Source organism: Rhineura floridana, chromosome 8, assembly GCF_030035675.1.
Source record: "Rhineura floridana isolate rRhiFlo1 chromosome 8, rRhiFlo1.hap2, whole genome shotgun sequence".
Lineage (NCBI taxonomy): Eukaryota > Metazoa > Chordata > Lepidosauria > Squamata > Rhineuridae > Rhineura > Rhineura floridana.
In genome coordinates this window covers 41,537,423-41,555,255 of record NC_084487.1, presented here as the reverse complement: position 1 = coordinate 41,555,255, position 17,833 = coordinate 41,537,423, and the positions used below count along the sequence as shown (strand labels likewise).

At 41.8% G+C, this 17,833-nt stretch overlaps 1 protein-coding gene across 2 annotated transcripts; it reads left to right on the top strand.

The window, feature by feature from the left end:
• The first annotated feature begins 3,750 nt into the window (after positions 1-3,750).
• Positions 3,751-16,758, top strand: EIF3D (eukaryotic translation initiation factor 3 subunit D). 2 transcript variants are annotated; one of them, XM_061639029.1, is made up of 16 exons: positions 3,751-3,885; positions 4,130-4,218; positions 6,669-6,802; positions 7,892-7,937; positions 8,978-9,114; positions 10,095-10,180; positions 10,513-10,585; positions 10,724-10,836; positions 11,558-11,690; positions 12,690-12,837; positions 13,033-13,163; positions 13,582-13,667; positions 13,868-13,997; positions 14,383-14,525; positions 15,282-15,562; positions 16,612-16,758. In XM_061639029.1, the coding sequence occupies exons 3-16, from the start codon at positions 6,680-6,682 to the stop codon at positions 16,623-16,625; spliced, it is 1,644 nt and encodes a 547-aa protein (XP_061495013.1). In that variant the 5' UTR covers positions 3,751-3,885; positions 4,130-4,218; positions 6,669-6,679; the 3' UTR covers positions 16,626-16,758. The 2 variants fall into 2 exon arrangements, with proteins under 2 accessions (XP_061495013.1, XP_061495012.1); XM_061639028.1 differs by lacking the exon at positions 4,130-4,218.
• The last annotated feature ends 1,075 nt before the right edge of the window (positions 16,759-17,833 follow it).

Below are 17,833 nucleotides of genomic sequence, written 5' to 3'. Positions count from 1 at the left end.
TGAGAAGCATGAACCAGGGAAAGTTAGAAATTGTCAAGCAAGAAATGGAACGTATCTACATTACAATACTTGGCATGAGTGAATTAAAATGGACGGGAATGGGATCTTTTCAATCAGGCAACTGCAAAATATTTTATGCAGGAAATGAGAAATTAAGAAGAAATGGGGTTGCTTTAATAGTGAGAAGTGATGTAGCAAAAACAATTAGGAGCTATAACACAACGTCTGAGAGAGAGATATCAATGAGATTAAACAGAAAACTTATTAACATAACCATCATCCAAGTCTATGCTCCAACGGCAAACGCAGAAAAGGAATTGGAAAGATTCTACGGAGAAGTACAGGAAGAAATTGATCACACACCAAAACAAGATGTGCTGATAATCATGGGGGACTGGAATGCAAAAGCAGGGAACAGAGAAGAACTAGGAATTGTGGGGAAATGAAGTCAATAATTTCTTTCTTGCAAACACATTTTTTGAGCAACCGAAAAGCCAAATATACACGTGGACATCACCAAATGGTCAATATAGGAATCAAATTGATTATATCATTGGTAACAGAAGATGGAGAAGCTCCATACTTTCTGCAAAAACAAGACCAGGAGCAGACTGCGGTACAGATCATGAACTGGTAATATCAAAAATCGGTGTAAAGCTAAAGAAGAACAACAAAGCAATCATAATGTCAAAATACAATTTAAATAACAACCCAGAAGAATATATAAATTAAGGAACAGATTTGAGACTTTAAACTTAGTTGACAGAGAACCAGGAGAACTATGGAGTGAAGTCAGAGACATTATCAGGGAAGAATGCAAAAAAGACAATACCTCTAGTTAAAAAGAGAGAAAGACCTCAATGGATGACTAACGAAACTCTTAAAATGGTTAAAGAGAGAAGGAAAGCAAAAGCAAAAGGAGACAGAAACACGGTTAGAACCCTAAATGCAACAATACAGTGACTAGTATGTAAGGACAAAGAGAACTATTACAATAGTTATTGTCTAGAAATAGGACAACAAAAAGGGAAGAACAAGAGCCCTATTCCAAAAGATTAGAGAAATGAAATGGAAATTTAAACCAAGAGTAGGGTTGTTGAATAATCAACAGGGGAACAAACTGACTGACCAAGATGAAATAAAAGGAAGATGGAAGCAATACACTGAAGAACTCTATAGAAGAGATGCAAGAATGACAGATTCATTCATGGAGGAACCATATGATGAAGAACCAGAAATTTTAGAATGCGAGGTGAAAGCCGCTCTTAAAATACTTGGAAGAAAAAAAATCACCACGAACAGATGGCATACCAATGGAGTTGCTACAAGCTACTAAGAATGAATCTGTCCAAATTTTGACAAAAATGTGTCAAGAAATATGGAGAACTAAACAATGGCCCACAGACTGGATGCGTTCAATATACATCCCAATTCCAAAGAAAGGAGATCCCAAGGAATGCAGTAATTATCGAACTATTGCCTTAACATCCCATGCAAGTAAAGTAATGCTCAAGATTCTACAACAAAGGCTCTTACCATATATGGAGCAAGAAATGCCAGACATCCAAGCTGGATTTAGAAAGGGAAGAGACACGAGAGATCATATCGCAAACATACGTTGGATAATGGAACGGACCAAGGAATTTCAGAAGGAAATCACCCTGTGCTTTATAGAATATAGCAAAGCCTTTGATTGTGTAGATCATGAAAAACTATGAAATGCTTTAAAAGAAATGGGGGTACCATAGCATCTGATTCCTATACTCTGGACAAGAGGCTACTGTATGGACAGAATATGGAGAAACTGATTGGTTCCCCATCAGAAAGGGTGTATTTTGTCACCCTACCTGTTTAATCTATACACAGAACATATCATACAGAAAGCAAGGTTGGACCAAGATGAAGGAGGTGTGAAAATTGAAGGGAGAAATATCAATAATTTAAGATATGCAGACGATACCATACTACTAGCAGAAACCAGTAATGATTTGAAATGAATGCTGTTTAAAGTTAAAGAGGAAAGCACAAAAGCAGGACTACAGCTGAATGACAAAAACACTAAAGTAATGACAATCAAAGATTTATGTAACTTTAAAGTTGATAATGAGGACATTGAACTTGTCAAGAATTTACCTTGGCACAGTCATTAACCAAAATGGAGACAATAGTCAAGTGGATAAGAGAAAAATCAACTCATTTGAAATGTGGTGTTGGAGGAGAGGTTTGTGGATGCCATGGACTGCAAAAAAGACAAATAAGGTGTTAGAACAAATTCAATCAGAACTGTCACTAGAAGCTAAAATGATGAAACTGAGGTTATCATACTTTGGACACATAATGAGAAGACGTGATTCATTAGAAAAGATAATAATGCTTGGAAAAACAGAAGGAAGTAGAAAAAGAGGAAGGCCAAACAAGAGATGGATTGATTCCATAAAGGAAGCCACAGACCTGAACTTACAAGATCTGAACAGGGTGGTTCATGACAGATGCTCTTGAAGGTCACTGATTCATAGGGTTGCCATAAGTCATAGTCGACTTGGAGGCACATAACAATAAGAATAAATCATTAGAAGATAACATGATGAAACTGAGGTTATCATAATTTGGACACATAATGAGAAGACGAGAGTCAGTGTGGCGGGCTACGACCTGGGAGACCAGGGTTCAAATCCACACCTCTAGCCATGAAGCTCACTGGGTGACCTTGGGCCAGTCACTGCCTCTCAGCCTCAGAGGAAGGCAATGGTAAACCGCCTCTGAGTACCGCTTACCATGAAAACCCTATTCATAGGGTCACCGTAAGTCGGGATCGACTTTAAAGCAGTTCATTTCAATGAGAAGACATGATTCACTAGAGAAGACAATAATGCTGAGGAAAACAGGAGAGAGTAAAGAAAGAGGAAGACCAAACAAAACATGGATCAATTCCAAAAAGGAAGCCACAGATCTGAACTTACAAGATCTGAACTTACAAGATCTGAACAGGGTGGTTTATAACAGATATTATTGGAGGTCGCTGATTCATAGGGTCACCATAAGTCATAATCAACTCGAAGGCACATAACAACAAATAGATCACGCATTACAAAATACCGCAGCAGTACTCTGACGGGCCTATTTATCCCGCCTTTCTCCCTGTTGGAGCTGCTAGACGCTAAGATGAAGAGGAGATGCCGCTTTTGATTTCGCAAACGGACTATCACCCACACTGGTTTCTATGCCAGGGTGGGAACACTTACACCAGGAGCTTCCATCTGAAGTTACACCTTTCGGACTATACAGGCGAGAAGTCCTGTTATTGAAACTCAGTTGCCTTTACCTTATTGTTTAGTTTTTACTGTTTAGCGCCCTTTGATGTTCTGATGTTTTATATGTTCTTGCTTTGTACGTTGCTCAGAGTGGCTGGGTAACCAGCCAGATGGGCGACTAATAAATCGAATAAATAAACAAACAATTTTAAAAAATACAAGTAATAAAAGCAAGACCGATTGAATAGCTCTTACTTCTGAGTAGGCATGCATAGGAACGCACTGTTAATTTAATTATCTCAGACTATTTTTTGTATTGACCCTATTTTTTCCCCTTTACACATGTATGGTAAATATAAACCTGACAACTGAGGATAACAAATCTATCTAATAAACTCTAATCCATGAAACTGATGTTGCAGAAACCTCACTTTTCTTTTTGCGGCAATGCAAACTAACCCCCACCTACGCTTTTACGACAGTTCTGGCGTCGCAGCATGATGACGCCATCGCCGTGAAGCCGGGCCGGAAGTGGGGGCCAGTTGCTCTCCAATGTGCAGCTGACGGCAGCATTTTCTAATCCGCCCTGTTTGAGCCGAATCCGTCACCATCGGGGCCACCTTAGGCCGTACAGGTGAGAGATGATTCCGGACTGGGTCTGGGACCTTTCGCCAGTTAGTAAGCTGGCATCTTTCTCCCCTGAGCTCGCTTCGTTTAGTTGCGCCGTGTCTGGATGTAGGGCGGGTCTGAAAGGGCCACTTCCGTCTTCCAAGGAAAGGGGGTAGTCCTGGCCCTCGGAACAGGCCCCTTCATCTCCATTCTGGTTTCACTCCAGCGGCACTTGCCTCATTCATGAGTCTGCTTTCATTCATGCCTAGTGAACGTTTTGCCCTCATTGAAATACTCAGCCCCCCAACTGGGACCTATTTGTTGACTGCCATCTCTGCCAGCGTCACAATCCGTTCAGGTGAATACTGTGGCCTAACCTGCAAACTGGCCTAAGTGGTTACTTTATAAGTAGTCTTACAAACAAGACTTTTTTTTGGGGGGGGGGGTCATCTGTCAGTGTGTGACGGTTCTTTTTCCTCCCCCACCCCTCCCCTTCTATGTTCTCTATCACACACCCTTTCTAAAGGACAGAACAGTAAGAACTGTTTTTCCTAAAAAGGTTCACCAGGTAGGAGTGGGGAAAATAGGTCACATGTTTGTTACATCTAGAATCAGCTAAATCTAGAAACAGCTAAAAACTGGTCTTTTTCATATAAATGGTTTTTTTAAAGTTCTGTTTTATTCATTTAGAACAGATTTTTTATTCACATTGTTTTACTGTCAATCTGTAGAGAGGGCTAACATAAAGCACAGATATCTGTTCATATTTGTGGGATCTAGGTGTAGAATAGCACAAGATAAGACTAGTCAACCTTCACCAATCTGGTGCACTCCAGATGTTTGTATTACAACTCCCATCAGCCCTAGTCAGCACAGTCATGCTGGTTGAGGCTGAAGGGAGTTGTAGTCCAAAACATCTGGAGACCATCAGGCTGGTGGCAGGACTAGATTATTTTTATTATCATTAACATCAGGGCTGTGGAGTCGGTATGTCAAACCTTCAACTCTGACTCCTATTTTTCTACTGTCTGATTCCGACTCCTCTATTTTTCTACTGTCCGACTCCAACTCCTTCATAAATGGCAAATGTATATTAATATTTTAATATAAAATATTGATTTTATTTTGAAGTCGGAGTCAGTACATTTCTACCAACTCGGACTCCACCCAAAATTGCTTCCGACTCCACAACTCTGACTCCACAGCCCTGATTATCATCATTACTATTTATTATATTTATATCTCATTCTTCCTCCCGAAGGAGCCCAGAGTAGCAAACATAAACAAAACAATTTCACAAGGAAAAGAATGATCTTCAGATATCACCCAGATAGGCTTTTGTAAGTAAGGCCACAAAAAGTACAAGCCTGCTGGGTGCTGGCAGATGAGGGAGGGACGGAGAGTTGCATTTCCATGCTGAGAGAGGAGGAGGGGACTTCTATCCTCTAGCAGATCCCTTTATATGTTGGGTTCAGAGGAGGGACAGAACTAGGGTTGCCAGGTTCAGGGCCTGAGACTGATCCTGTATCTTTAGGAGAAGAGAAAGTCAGCCAAGTGCAGGTGGTCTTGCAACACTGTAATGGGAAAAACCACAAGGTGGAATTCTCCTTTCCCCCTGCACAACTTTTAAAGATACAGAAGGCCTCTTGGAGGCTGGGCCTGGCAACCAAGAGGCCTTCTGTATCTTTAAAAGTTGTGCAGGGGAAAGGGAGAATTCTACCTTGTGGTTTTTCCCATTACAGTGTTGCAAGACCACCTGCATTTGGCTTTCTCCTAAAGATACAGGATTATTCTCAGGCCCTGAACCTGGCAACCCTAGACAGAGCACTCCATCCATCCTCCCCCAGTTTGCTCATTCACTTGCATTGCATTCTTTGTAGCTTATGACTACCAGTCGTCTGCTTAAATATAAAGCTGAACTCAGTATCTGAATGGGGAGACGGGTGTTCATTTTATGTATTCCTGTGTATGTTTATATTTGTAAAGCGCTGACTGCATGGAACTCATTGCAGCTGTGCAACCTCAAGGCTTATTAGCAAAGAATTGTTAGCTGTTTTTGTAGATAATTGTACCTGTGCTCTGTTTCTAAGAGATGAAAAACTGGTTACTGATTGGATCCTACAAAAGAATTATACCTAATAGAATTAGGTGTGATTTCAGAGGGGAGGGATCTTTTAAGAAAAGCAATTGAGAATTAAGAGCTCTCTGGCATAAAATTGTGGCTTAGTGTGCACATCACTAAACCAAACTATGGTTTAGTGAAGGAGAGGAGGTTGCATGCCGTTTAGTCTTCCCTGGTCACCCTGCTGCTGCACTGAGTTAAGCCATGGCTTGGCTTAGCTTGTTATCTGATTTGGTTTAGCTTTCTTAAAATGGACCACAAACTGTAACTAAGGTTTGGCCTATAGTTTACAGCTCATGGTTTCTCTGGGACAGCTAAACCACAAGTTAAAGATGTGAATGCATGCTAAGCCAGAGGTGGGAAACTAGGTCTGGCCAGTGGTCCAGATCCTATTTCCTCCATCCCTCGTGGGGCAACTTTGACAACTCTCTCAGGAATTGCACTTTCTGTATAAGAAACATACAGTAGTAAAGGGAGCTAATGGAATACTTCATTCCCAATGTGTGTGTCAGTCACTAATTTTAAGGATGTGGATATGAAAGTTTTTTTAAAACAACGACGACGATGTTTCAGTGAATTCATTTCCTGTTTTGTTAAAAACAAGCAGTAGCTGCTCCTGGCACTTGAAAGCATCATTGATTTAGAGTTACCTGATCCTGCTATCCCTGCTTCTCCTTTTTCACTAGAATTATAGAAGATGGCAAAGTTCATGACGCCTGTGATCCAAGATAATCCCTCAGGATGGGGTCCATGTGCTGTTCCTGAGCAGTTCAAAGATATGCCTTATCAGCCCTTCAGTAAAGGAGATCGGCTGGGAAAGGTACTTTTGCACAGAAACTCCTGTCAATTGGTTTTAACATGTCTATGCTGATACTTTTCATTCAAGGCCCAGCTTCTGACAGTTCTTGTTTCACATGCCCCAGGAGTCTGTGCCCCAGTTCCTACAGCACTACTTACAGGGCAAAAAGACAGAAAGGGAAATTGTCCTAAGCCATTCAGGGAGTGAATTTTTGGATCATAATTAGTTATTGTTCAATGTCTAGCTGAGAGCAGTGTGGTGTAGTGGTTAAGGTGTTGGACTATGACCTGGGAGACCAGGGTTTGAATCCCCACATAGCCATGAAGCTCACTGGGTGACCTTGGGCCAGTCACTGCCCCTCAGCCTCATGAAAACCTTATTCATAGGGTTGCCATAAGTTGTAATTGACTTGAAGGCAGTACATTTTTACATGTCTAGCTCACAGAACATATAACAGAGATGGAGAGTTCATCTCAGTGTTGGATTGTGTTGGCTTACATTACATGGCTTGGTTAAACAAGGAATCTGAACTTGAATCATTTACAAACTCTGACAATGTATTTCATGATATAGAGTGCTATTACAGCATACACTACGGGAGAAAGCCTGGGGAAACCTTTGGCCCATATTGACTTAAAACACTTCCAGTTTCCTACCCCTTTGGGGCATTATGGTAGCTTGGGGGGTAGTGCACATGCTGTTAGCCACATGTGTATCCCCTTAGCGAGTGCCCCCCCTTAACTGTAACATGTAAACATGGGCTGTTGCCATCACATGGAGAGTGTCCGTGCTTCTCTTAGCTACCAGTCACCAGGACTATTTAGCAAGTCAAGTGAGAGACTTTCCAATGGGATTCCAGCAACGTGCACAGTAAGGAGTTCTGCTGCATTCTATGGCTAGGTTGTAGAGATTGGCAGCATCCCCCTGACCAGGATAATATGTGCATCGGCCCTCTATCTCTTGCCTAAGAAAGAAGACCTTAACATTCTAATATTTTCACTGACTGCACTCAAACACAGCAGACTACAGAGACATTTTTTGAGATTCCATTGAAAATCCTTTGAATATGTCACAAGCATTAACACAATCTTTCACTTGTATTTTGACTAGGTTGCAGACTGGACAGGAGCTACTTATCAGGATAAGCGATACACGAGTAAGTAAGATGGTGATTGCTCTTGTTTGACATATTTCATAGGGAAGGTCAGGTTATAATAGGGTGTCTTTGAGTATGGCCTGTGGAGCTGGAATTAATCTGTTGGCTAAAGGGACTTCATGACTGGCTTACGGCAGGTTATTGTTTTTTTACCACAATCTGTACAGTAGGAATATTAGTGTCCTTCAGCTGAGACTTCCAGGAGAGATCCACCATAGTTTCTCCTGTGCTTCATTACAAGATAGAATTGCATTGAACATAAGCTTCCTTACATTCATCCGTTCCCTTGACTCCTTACAGGAGTTGCTAACCTTTTTTGGCCAGTGGGCACATTCAGAATTTTAAGAGAGTGCACTGGACACCAGTCACGAAGTGGCTGCTGTGGGGACATGGCGTAACAAAATGTCTGCCACATTGAAAAGGGCAAAAAAAGACAAGCGCTCTCTCGCTCGCTCTCCCCCCCCCCCCGGAACATCCTGGCATCCAGTGAAATATGGATATGTTTAAGGGGCATGTTTAGTGTAGGAAAGGCCAAGCCACTGCAAAAAGGAACAGAGCAGGACGAGTTAACAGTCTCTTGTCCACTGCATTTACTGAGACCTCTCATGCGCACCGCATTGGCAACCCTGGCTTACAACATAAAGACCTAACCTTCCTAAACAAATGTCTGCTGTCTGTATTAAATAGTGGCCTTGGAATTTGGTAATCCACATATTGATGCAGTCATATATCTGTGGATTAGCAGAAAGCTAAGTACATCTCATTTTTCTGCACTCATCACAGCAGACGTTGAGCTTCTTTTTCTTTCTTGGGCTTTAAAAGAGTAAGCCACCATCTTCATTTTGTGATCTGCCATGATTTTACATCACTGTTGGGCAAAGGTGCATAATTGTATCACATCTCTTGTTCTTAACAGCTATGCAAAGATTATTCTCATTCAGCTCCTATCTGTAAATATTTAGGAGGATCGTTCCAGCCCTAAGTCTTGTAGGAAGTCCCAGTCTTGACCTCTAAAGTGACCGAGGCAATTGTATTTCCAGATAAATATTCTTCCCAGTTTGGTGGAGGAAGCCAATATGCTTATTTCCATGAGGAAGATGAAACTAGTTTCCAGCTGGTGGACACAGCACGGACACAAAAGACTGCCTACCAGAGGAATCGCATGAGGTTTGCACAGGTATGATGTGATTTGATTGAATTTACATTTGAACCAAATAGGTACCGAGTAATCTGTCCCAGCTTATGTCCTTTGAGGATATATGCATATGCCCTTTCACATGTAATTGTGATTAACAAAACAGAGGTTTTTATTTTACTACATGGCAGCAACCTCGAGGACAGTACAAACATCACTTAGCTTCTGCAAACGAAGCCCCTCACATTCCATCTTCAAAGCTCTATAACTGCCACCTTGGTAACAGCATTTGTATGTTACAGCTGATGAAGGTGGAAACCAAAATGTTTTGCTAGTAAAATAAAAACCTGTTTTGTTAATCACAATTACACAATCTCTGTCTCTCACATTAGCCACTCCTGGACTACAGCTTCCATCATCACTGACTGGGGTGGCTGGGGCTGATGGGAGTTGGAGTCTTAACAGCATCTCAGGAGGGGCACAGGTTCCCCAACCCTGTCGTTAATGGACAGTCTTACTGAAGATGTATCCTCACCCACCCCAGTAATTGAGAATTGCGTTTTCAAGCAAGCTGTTGCAAGATTGAGTTTCCCTATTTTTTGTTGTTGTTCTTGGGTGACAGTTAGTGTGTAGCTACCAAGTCGTGATTCTCTCCCCCCCCCCCCTTTTTTTTTTTAGGCTTTTGTTTTGTGAAACACTAGTTCGTTATGTCTGCCAGCAACACTTCATGATGCTTTTCATTGTATATCACGGAAAAGAGGAAACTATGGTCGTCCAGATGTTGTTGAACTACAACTCCCATCACCCCTTGACCTTTGGCTGCACTGACTAGAGCTGATGGGAGTTGGAATTCAGCAACATCTAGAGGACCACAGGTTCCCAACCCCTGGTATATCACATGCATTGCAGTGAATACTGTGTAGGAATCCCTTTCAGGGTTGCCTACTAGGCCCTTGCATTCCAAGGAATAATTCTGAAATGGATTGCTGTGTTCTCTCACTTACGCAAGTGTGTCCTTTCAGAGGAACCTCCGGAGAGATAAGGACCGCCGGAACATCCTTCAGTTTAACCTGCAGACACTCCCCAAAAGTGCCAAGCAGAAGGAGAGGTAAGCTTGCTGCAATTATGGGAGAACGTGCTGTTTGGCTACTGTCCAGCAGAGTTCATTTTAGCAAACTAATTGATGCTCTTTGAAAGTGCAAATTGGTTACTAAATTTGCTGGGCTCTGCTGTTGTATATCCTGGAGTCTTGGGACTGCTTCATGGATTATGAGATGGTATTAGTTGCTGGTTGTTGAGTCAAGCAATTATGTGACCCAAAAGATCAGCAAATCCTTTAGTGGTTAGCAGATTGTTTCAATTTCTCTACTGTGGATGGATGGATTTGGGATCAGCAAGCCCCTTTGTGTTGATGGGATTCTCGGTTCTCTGCCATTTCAGAGACAGACTGCGTCTCCAAAAGAAGTTTCAGAAGCAGTTTGGAGTGAGACAGAAATGGGACCAAAAATCTCAGGTAAAATAAACTGGTTTCTCTTTGGCTCCTATTACTGGAGCTGTCCCCCCCCCTTCAGCTATTGTTTCCACTTTACATGCTGATGTGTTGCCTCTTCCCTTTTTCCATCTGCCTGGACTTCCACTGCCTGCTTGACAGAAGCCCCGTGACTCTTCTGTTGAAGTTCGCAGTGATTGGGAGGTGAAGGAGGAAATGGATTTCCCTAGGCTGATGAAGATGCGGTATTTAGAGGTGTCAGAACCTCAAGATATGTAAGTCTTTGAGACAGCTGAAGATTTGGGGTTGACAATGGTTTCCCCCCCTTTTTTTCTTAACGTGCCATGCTTTTACTAATACACTTATCTCTTGACCAAGATACAAACTGAGATTTGATGTCTGGGCATCTTCAACCAGAATCGCTGTCTTGCTAAACAGTGTAACTTTTTTGTAAGTTTTGTATGTTCTGAGTTCTGACACCTGGACTTTTAGTTAACAGTGCCTGAGATATTCCAGGTCTTCGCTATGAGCAGGAAGATAGAATGGGATGTGGCAGTTGTCAATTAATTTGGCTTAAAGGCCAGATTCCATTGTAGGCATTTACATGACCCTCTATTCTCTACTCATTTTTTAAAGCCTTCTGTGACCTGGTGCCCTCTAGATGTTTTAGATCCAATTCCCATTAGCCCCAGCTAGCTTGGCCAATGGTCAGGGATGATGGGAGTTGTAGTCTAAAACATCTGGAGGGCACCAGATTGGAGAAGGCTGCTCTAAAACATGGCTTTGCTGTTTAGAGGTTGAAGCTAGTCCTTCACTTCTGGATTAGTCAACATAGAGTCAGACAGAGGTATAGAACCTTTAGCCTTCAGGGTGCCTTAGAATCTTGATACTGATCCTTTGATTTCTTTTCCATGAGTATTTCTGGTTTGTTAGTCATTATTGTCCTTTTTCTTGAGAGAACAAATTATGATAATAATCCTTTCTTTGTACCTGCAGTGAGTGCTGTGGGGGCCTAGAACACTATGACAAAGGCTTTGACCGCATCACTACAAGAAATGAAAAGAACCTTCGTAGTATCAAGCGCATCTTCCATACTGTAACTACCACTGATGATCCAGTCATCCGCAAGGTATAACATAAATCTATAGTTTTTGCTGTAGACTACATGTCTGTTATAATACTTCAGTTTAAGGAGAGGAAGGCCAGCACTTGTACTTTGGAGAACAAGAAAGTTATGTCCATCAAAAGTGTTTTGTACTGAGCAGGGCAGGCTGTTCTAATTAAATGTCCTTTAGTGAGCTTGAGACTGGAAATTGTAGCTAGACGTATTAGACTAGAGAACAGTGTGCGTCCTGTTGATGCTACAAAAGATGTAGAGAAAGGGATCCTTCATAGCTTAGCTGCACAGTCGAATTCCCTCTCCCAGAGACTCCCTAAAGGCTAAGTTAGAGCATCTTCCGAAAGTATGGCATAGTGGTGGGGATTTTCATACTTACTGCATTTTGGTTGGTGGGGAGAATGGGTTGTTTTTGTTATGGTGAGTTTTCAGACAGCTGTATATGTTTTGCTATTTGCTCTGAGACGTGGACATACACTGGGATAAAAAACAAGCTAAATAGTAAACAAGGCAGGTGGCAGTTTGTTTATTTCTTGTGTTTCTATCCAGTCTATTTACCAAAGTTCTTGACTTTGACAGATTTACCCATAACAATGGACTATGAGAGTAAGAGTGCAGATCTCATCCTTTCTTCTTTGAGAGAAAAATACTTGCATTCAACAGATTTCCTCTGTCTTCTTTTCCTTGGATTTTAATTGATGGGGAATGGGGTGCAAACGGCACCTGTAATCTAGGAGAGGTTGATTTTGACATGATTTCACCAGCATCTTCTGCAACAGAAAGGGGGAATCTCTAGCCCTCCAGTTTTTGCTGGACTATAATTCCCATCATCACTGAAACTGTCCATGCTGGCTGGAACTAATGGTAGTTGGAGCCACAGGTTTCCCAGTCCTACTGAGAGCAGATAATGCTACAGATAAAACTTGGGAGGGCAGTAGTGCACACTATCTTTCTTCCTTTGTTTTTACAACGATTCCTACTCTAACCCCTTTGAATTTTCTCTGTGCCCAGCTGGCCAAGACTCAGGGGAATGTATTTGCCACAGATGCCATCCTAGCTACTCTCATGTCTTGCACCCGTTCTGTATATTCCTGGGACATAATTGTCCAAAGAGTTGGATCCAAACTCTTCTTTGACAAGAGGGACAATTCTGACTTTGGTGAGTCTCTTGTGTATTCGTTACAAAAATGAAGGGGGGGGGAGCTGGTGACTGGGAATTCTTGGATTTTGTAATTACTACCTATTTGAGGGGAAACAATCTATGCAACAAGGAGTGACTGGGAAAATGAGGCTATTCCAATTTTATCACTTGGGGCGACACACTGAACTTCCATGTGTACTTGTATATTCTCAGACCTCCTGACAGTGAGTGAGACTGCTAACGAACCACCACAGGATGAGGGCAACTCCTTCAATTCACCCCGCAACCTTGCTATGGAAGCTACCTACATCAATCACAACTTCTCCCAGCAATGTCTGAGAATGGTAAGGTTGAAAGAGGTGATGGACTTAACTTCTGCAGAGAATTTCAGAAAGAAAGTGGCTGGGGTTGCCTAGAACGTCCTGCTGATGAGGGGCTGATCCAACTCAGCAAGCAGACAGTAGATTGTGTCCATCTCTCGCTTTTGGGCCTCCAGATTTTCTCTGAGATTCATAACCATATTGGGCAGTTCCACAGAATACTTCTGATGTAATGGTGGGGAAAATGTGTTGCTAGTCAACATGATGATATCTCAAAGCCCTGTTGAAAAGATTTGGGGAAGGGCTTGGTGACAAGACAATGGCTAAAGTTTCTCATACCAGAGCACTGGAAGGTTCCTTTGACTTAAGGCAGCCATGACTATGCTGACCACATAAACCTGATGTCATTAGTAATGTTTTTTCATGGCTTCTCTTTTTACAGGGTAAAGAAAAATACACATTTCCCAATCCGAACCCATTTGTGGAAGATGATATGGATAAGAATGAGGTGGCTTCTGTTGCATACCGGTATGTTGCTGCTTCTAACACATGAATAGATCTTGGGAGTTCACGTTACCTCAAGGTGTGACTTCCAAAATTGCTACACCTTTCATGAAAATTCCTCTTGTTAACCACCTGTGCATATTCTTGTCATGACAGTAGGAATTTGGGATACACTCCAGCAAATCTTTCATGATAAAGTTGCTGACTAGCATTCTTGGTTGTAGGTACCGAAGGTGGAAGCTGGGAGACGACATAGACCTGATAGTACGCTGTGAACATGATGGAGTGATGACTGGAGCCAATGGAGAAGTGTCATTCATCAACATTAAAACACTGAATGAATGGGATTCAAGGGTAAGGATCATCAGTTAATATTTAGGATCTTTTGTCTGTACATTATTTGCTTGTGCTGGCCAGTCTTTTGACTATAGTATAGTTTACTCTGGTTGCCTGTGATAGCTCAAGAATTTCTTTTCCCCTATCCCATTCAATGCAAGGGAGTCAAATAAAGCACTTTGCTTTCTTCCTTAGTCAATGATGGAAGAGCCCCAGATCCTCACTAACTGAACTTCTGTCATATTAAATATGAACCTGGGTTCCGCCTTTCCAGCATTACAAACAATTGTGAAATAAGTTCAATTGCATGAATCTTTAGCTTTGTTGCAAAATCTTAGGTTGGCTTAGTATGGCATGACTGCTGCTATGTAAAACCCTAATCCTACTTACATAACTTTTCTAGCATTGTAATGGGGTAGACTGGCGTCAGAAACTGGACTCTCAGAGAGGAGCTGTGATTGCTACTGAGCTGAAGAACAACAGCTACAAACTTGCTCGTTGGACATGCTGTGCACTGCTAGCTGGATCAGAGTATCTTAAACTGGGGTGAGACCAAAAATTAGTGTACAAGAGTATTTTCGTCTGATGCTTGGGTGTATTAGAAGAGGGAAGGAAGTCTTTGCAGGGAAAATCAGGTCTTCAGGGATAGATTTTAATATTACTGTAATATTGTCATTTTATGTTTAGATTGTTCACCTCAAGAGAACTTTGTCCAGAAATATTTTTTAAATGTGAGGGCTCATAGTCTCAGGCTCTGAGCTTTCAACCTTGGCCACTACCTCTTCATGTTCAGAATTCTCTGCTAATAGCTTGGGATATATTTGAACCTTCACTTTCCCTGTCTAACTCCTGTCTTGACTGAGCCTTTTTGCCTTTGGAAAGGGATTTCACACCGAAAAGGTTCCCTGTATACATGAAAAATGGTAGAGATGGGCCTTGAACTTTAATTAACATTTTAATAATAAGAATCTATTTGTATAGCGTTGTCAAGTGTTCTCTTGCATTATCTATTTGTAAGCCTTACAACAACCCTGTATGGTAATTCAGTAGTAGTATTCCCCCATATTGCAGATGCCGGGGATGGGGGGTGAGGCTAGGCTGAGAACAGCTTGCCTAAAGGCAAGACATCTGGTGAGTTGGTGGTAGCAGAGTTGAGATTCAAACCTGAGACTTCTTGATTCTCTTAGCCACTGCACCACACCAGTAATCTCACTTAAACTGATTACCCTGCTATTCTTGTAGTCTTCCTGAAATGTCTGGGCTTGTTGCATTTCCTAACTCTTCTTTCTCCGTTCTTGTCAGGTATGTGTCCCGGTACCATGTGAAAGATTCTTCACGCCATGTGATCCTGGGCACACAGCAGTTCAAACCTAATGAATTTGCCAGCCAAATTAATTTAAGCATGGAAAATGCCTGGGGCATCCTGCGCTGTGTCATTGACATATGCATGAAACTGGATGAGGGCAAGTACCTCATCTTGAAAGACCCTAACAAGCAAGTCATCCGTGTCTACAGCCTGCCTGATGGCACTTTCAGCTCTGATGAAGATGACGATGATGAGGAGGAAGAGGAAGAAGAGGAAGGTAATAATAAAATTTAAAGTGCCTGCTAGCTGAGATTATGCGTGAAACTGAGTTTCTGGTCTTGCAAAGGCTTACGTTGGAAGGAATGTTGTGCTAGGAGGAGGATTTTCTACAATTCGTAACAATGCATTATCAGCTTGCTATCAATAGACTGATATATCAGGAAAATGTAGTGGAGCCTTCTCCAACCTGGTGCCCTCCAGATGTTTTTGGACTATAACTCCCATCAATCCCACCAAGCATGGCTGTGCTGACTGGGACTAATGAGAGCTGTAGTCTAAAACATCTGGAGGGCACCAAGTTGGGAACGGCTGATGTAGTGATATAGTTTAGAGAGAAGAGAGTCAGCTCCCATAGATTAGGGTGTGGAACCTTCTTATATGTGGGGACATTGACACATGGGAAACGTTAATTGGGGGTCAGAGCTGACAGAGGATGGAGCCAGAACCAACCGTTGAATAGTTATATAGGCAGAATTTGCATGCAGCATTGCGGGATTCTGTAGCGTGCTGTCTTGGCACCAGCCAATTTCTCTCGGTGTGATGTTCATTGCCATCTTGGTTAGCAACAGAAATATAGAGAAGATGGCGACCAAGATGCCTAGTAGTATATGGGGCAGAAGTGATAATGTGGGTCTTGGCAGAAGTTCAGTATGGCATCAAATTAACATTGGTCAAGTGTTGAAAGGACTATATTGGGAAGACTGATACTCCATTGCGGATTTTGTATGTTTCCTAAGGTATAGCTTTCAGTTTTACTTTCTGACGGCGGCTGTGTGCAATACAGATTATCAATTTCAGAAGCTTTTCTTTACAAACATCATTCAGAGTGAAAGATGTGTATCACCTTTAAAATATAGATCAGTGAATGATTGGCTGCATCTATTATGCATAAAGTGTATCATCTGACTGTAAATGGACCAATACTTGGCATTGTGTGTGAACAGAGATTGTGGCCATCTTCGTTTGTTCCTGGGTGGTGTTTTTGCTTGGTGGGCCTACCTTGGGATGCAAACAAGTGCTCCATTTCAACTTCTCTTTGTTTTGCAGAGGAAGAGAGCTGAACATTGCAGCCAGACAGCAGTGACAACAGCAGCAGCTTCAAGGCACATGAATTAATTTTGTTCTTAGTGAACAAATCGAAGCTGAATCTCATTATCTTGGACCATAAGGAATAAAATGAAAGCTTAAAGAGTTTTTCCCTTTTGTCTAATTAATAAATATGTGTAGTGAGATTGGCAAATAGAATACTACATATATTTGCAAAAGAAAAATATTTTATGGTTATTTGATCAACACTGTCCATTTTAAGGCTGATATTTGTAGCAGAATCACTGAACCAGTTTCCTCAGGACTGTACCACTTCATACTGCAGGTGTGGAATTAAATTTTGAAGTACTTCCTTATGGAGGAACTGCAGTATCCAAAACTACCATGTCACAGAGGAAGCTAGATCAGAATCATTCTCTGATATGTGGTGTTTGCACATACCATGGACCAGCCTTTCCCAACCAGTGTGCCTCCAGATGTTGTTGGACCATAATTCCCATCTTTCCTGACCATTGGCAATGCTAGCTGAGGCTGATGGGAGTTGTGGTTGAACAACATCTGGAGGCACACTGGTTAGGAAAGGCTATGGACTGTGAAAAAGACAGATAATTGGGTGTTAGAACAAATTAAACCAGAACTATGACTAGAAGCTAAACTGATGAAACTGAGGTTATCATACTTTGACACATAATAAGAAGACATGATTCACTAGAAAAGAATAATGCTGGGAAAAACAGAAGGGAGTAGGAAAAGAGGAAGGCCAAACAAGAGATGGATTGATTCCATAAAGGAACCACAGACCTGAGCTTAGAAGATCTGAACAGGGTGGTTTATAACAGATGCTATTGGAGGTTGCTGATTTGTAGGGTTGCCATAAGTCGAAATTGAAGGCACATAACAAAGGAAAAGCTATACCACAGGATTCTGCTCCTTATGTAGGTTAGCTCTTAGACAGGCTAATATACCTGTACATGGGAAAGAAAACTCTTCTCCCACTTAACTGCTACAGTGCTCCAAAAGCATTATTTGAAATCTGCCATACAAAGGTTAGGGAGTAGTGGAATGTAGCAGGAAGCTTGATGACAGCTTGAAGAATTTGACAGCTTGTGGGCTTGGGTCGTGCTGGAACAGAATAGTTAAAATGATTTTATAAAACCACATGCTCCGAGACCTTCAGTGCAAAGGATCATAAATAAGAACCTCTTTGTTTTCAGTGACATTC

Coding starts and splice junctions, on each gene's coding strand:
- EIF3D (XM_061639028.1), top strand. CDS start 6,680: ATGGCAAAGTTCATGACGCCTGTGATCCAAGATAATCCCTCAGGATGG. Junction 10,586..10,723: donor AATGGGACCAAAAATCTCAG/GTAAAATAAACT, acceptor CCTGCTTGACAG/AAGCCCCGTGACTCTTCTGT. Junction 13,668..13,867: donor GTGGCTTCTGTTGCATACCG/GTATGTTGCTGC, acceptor TCTTGGTTGTAG/GTACCGAAGGTGGAAGCTGG.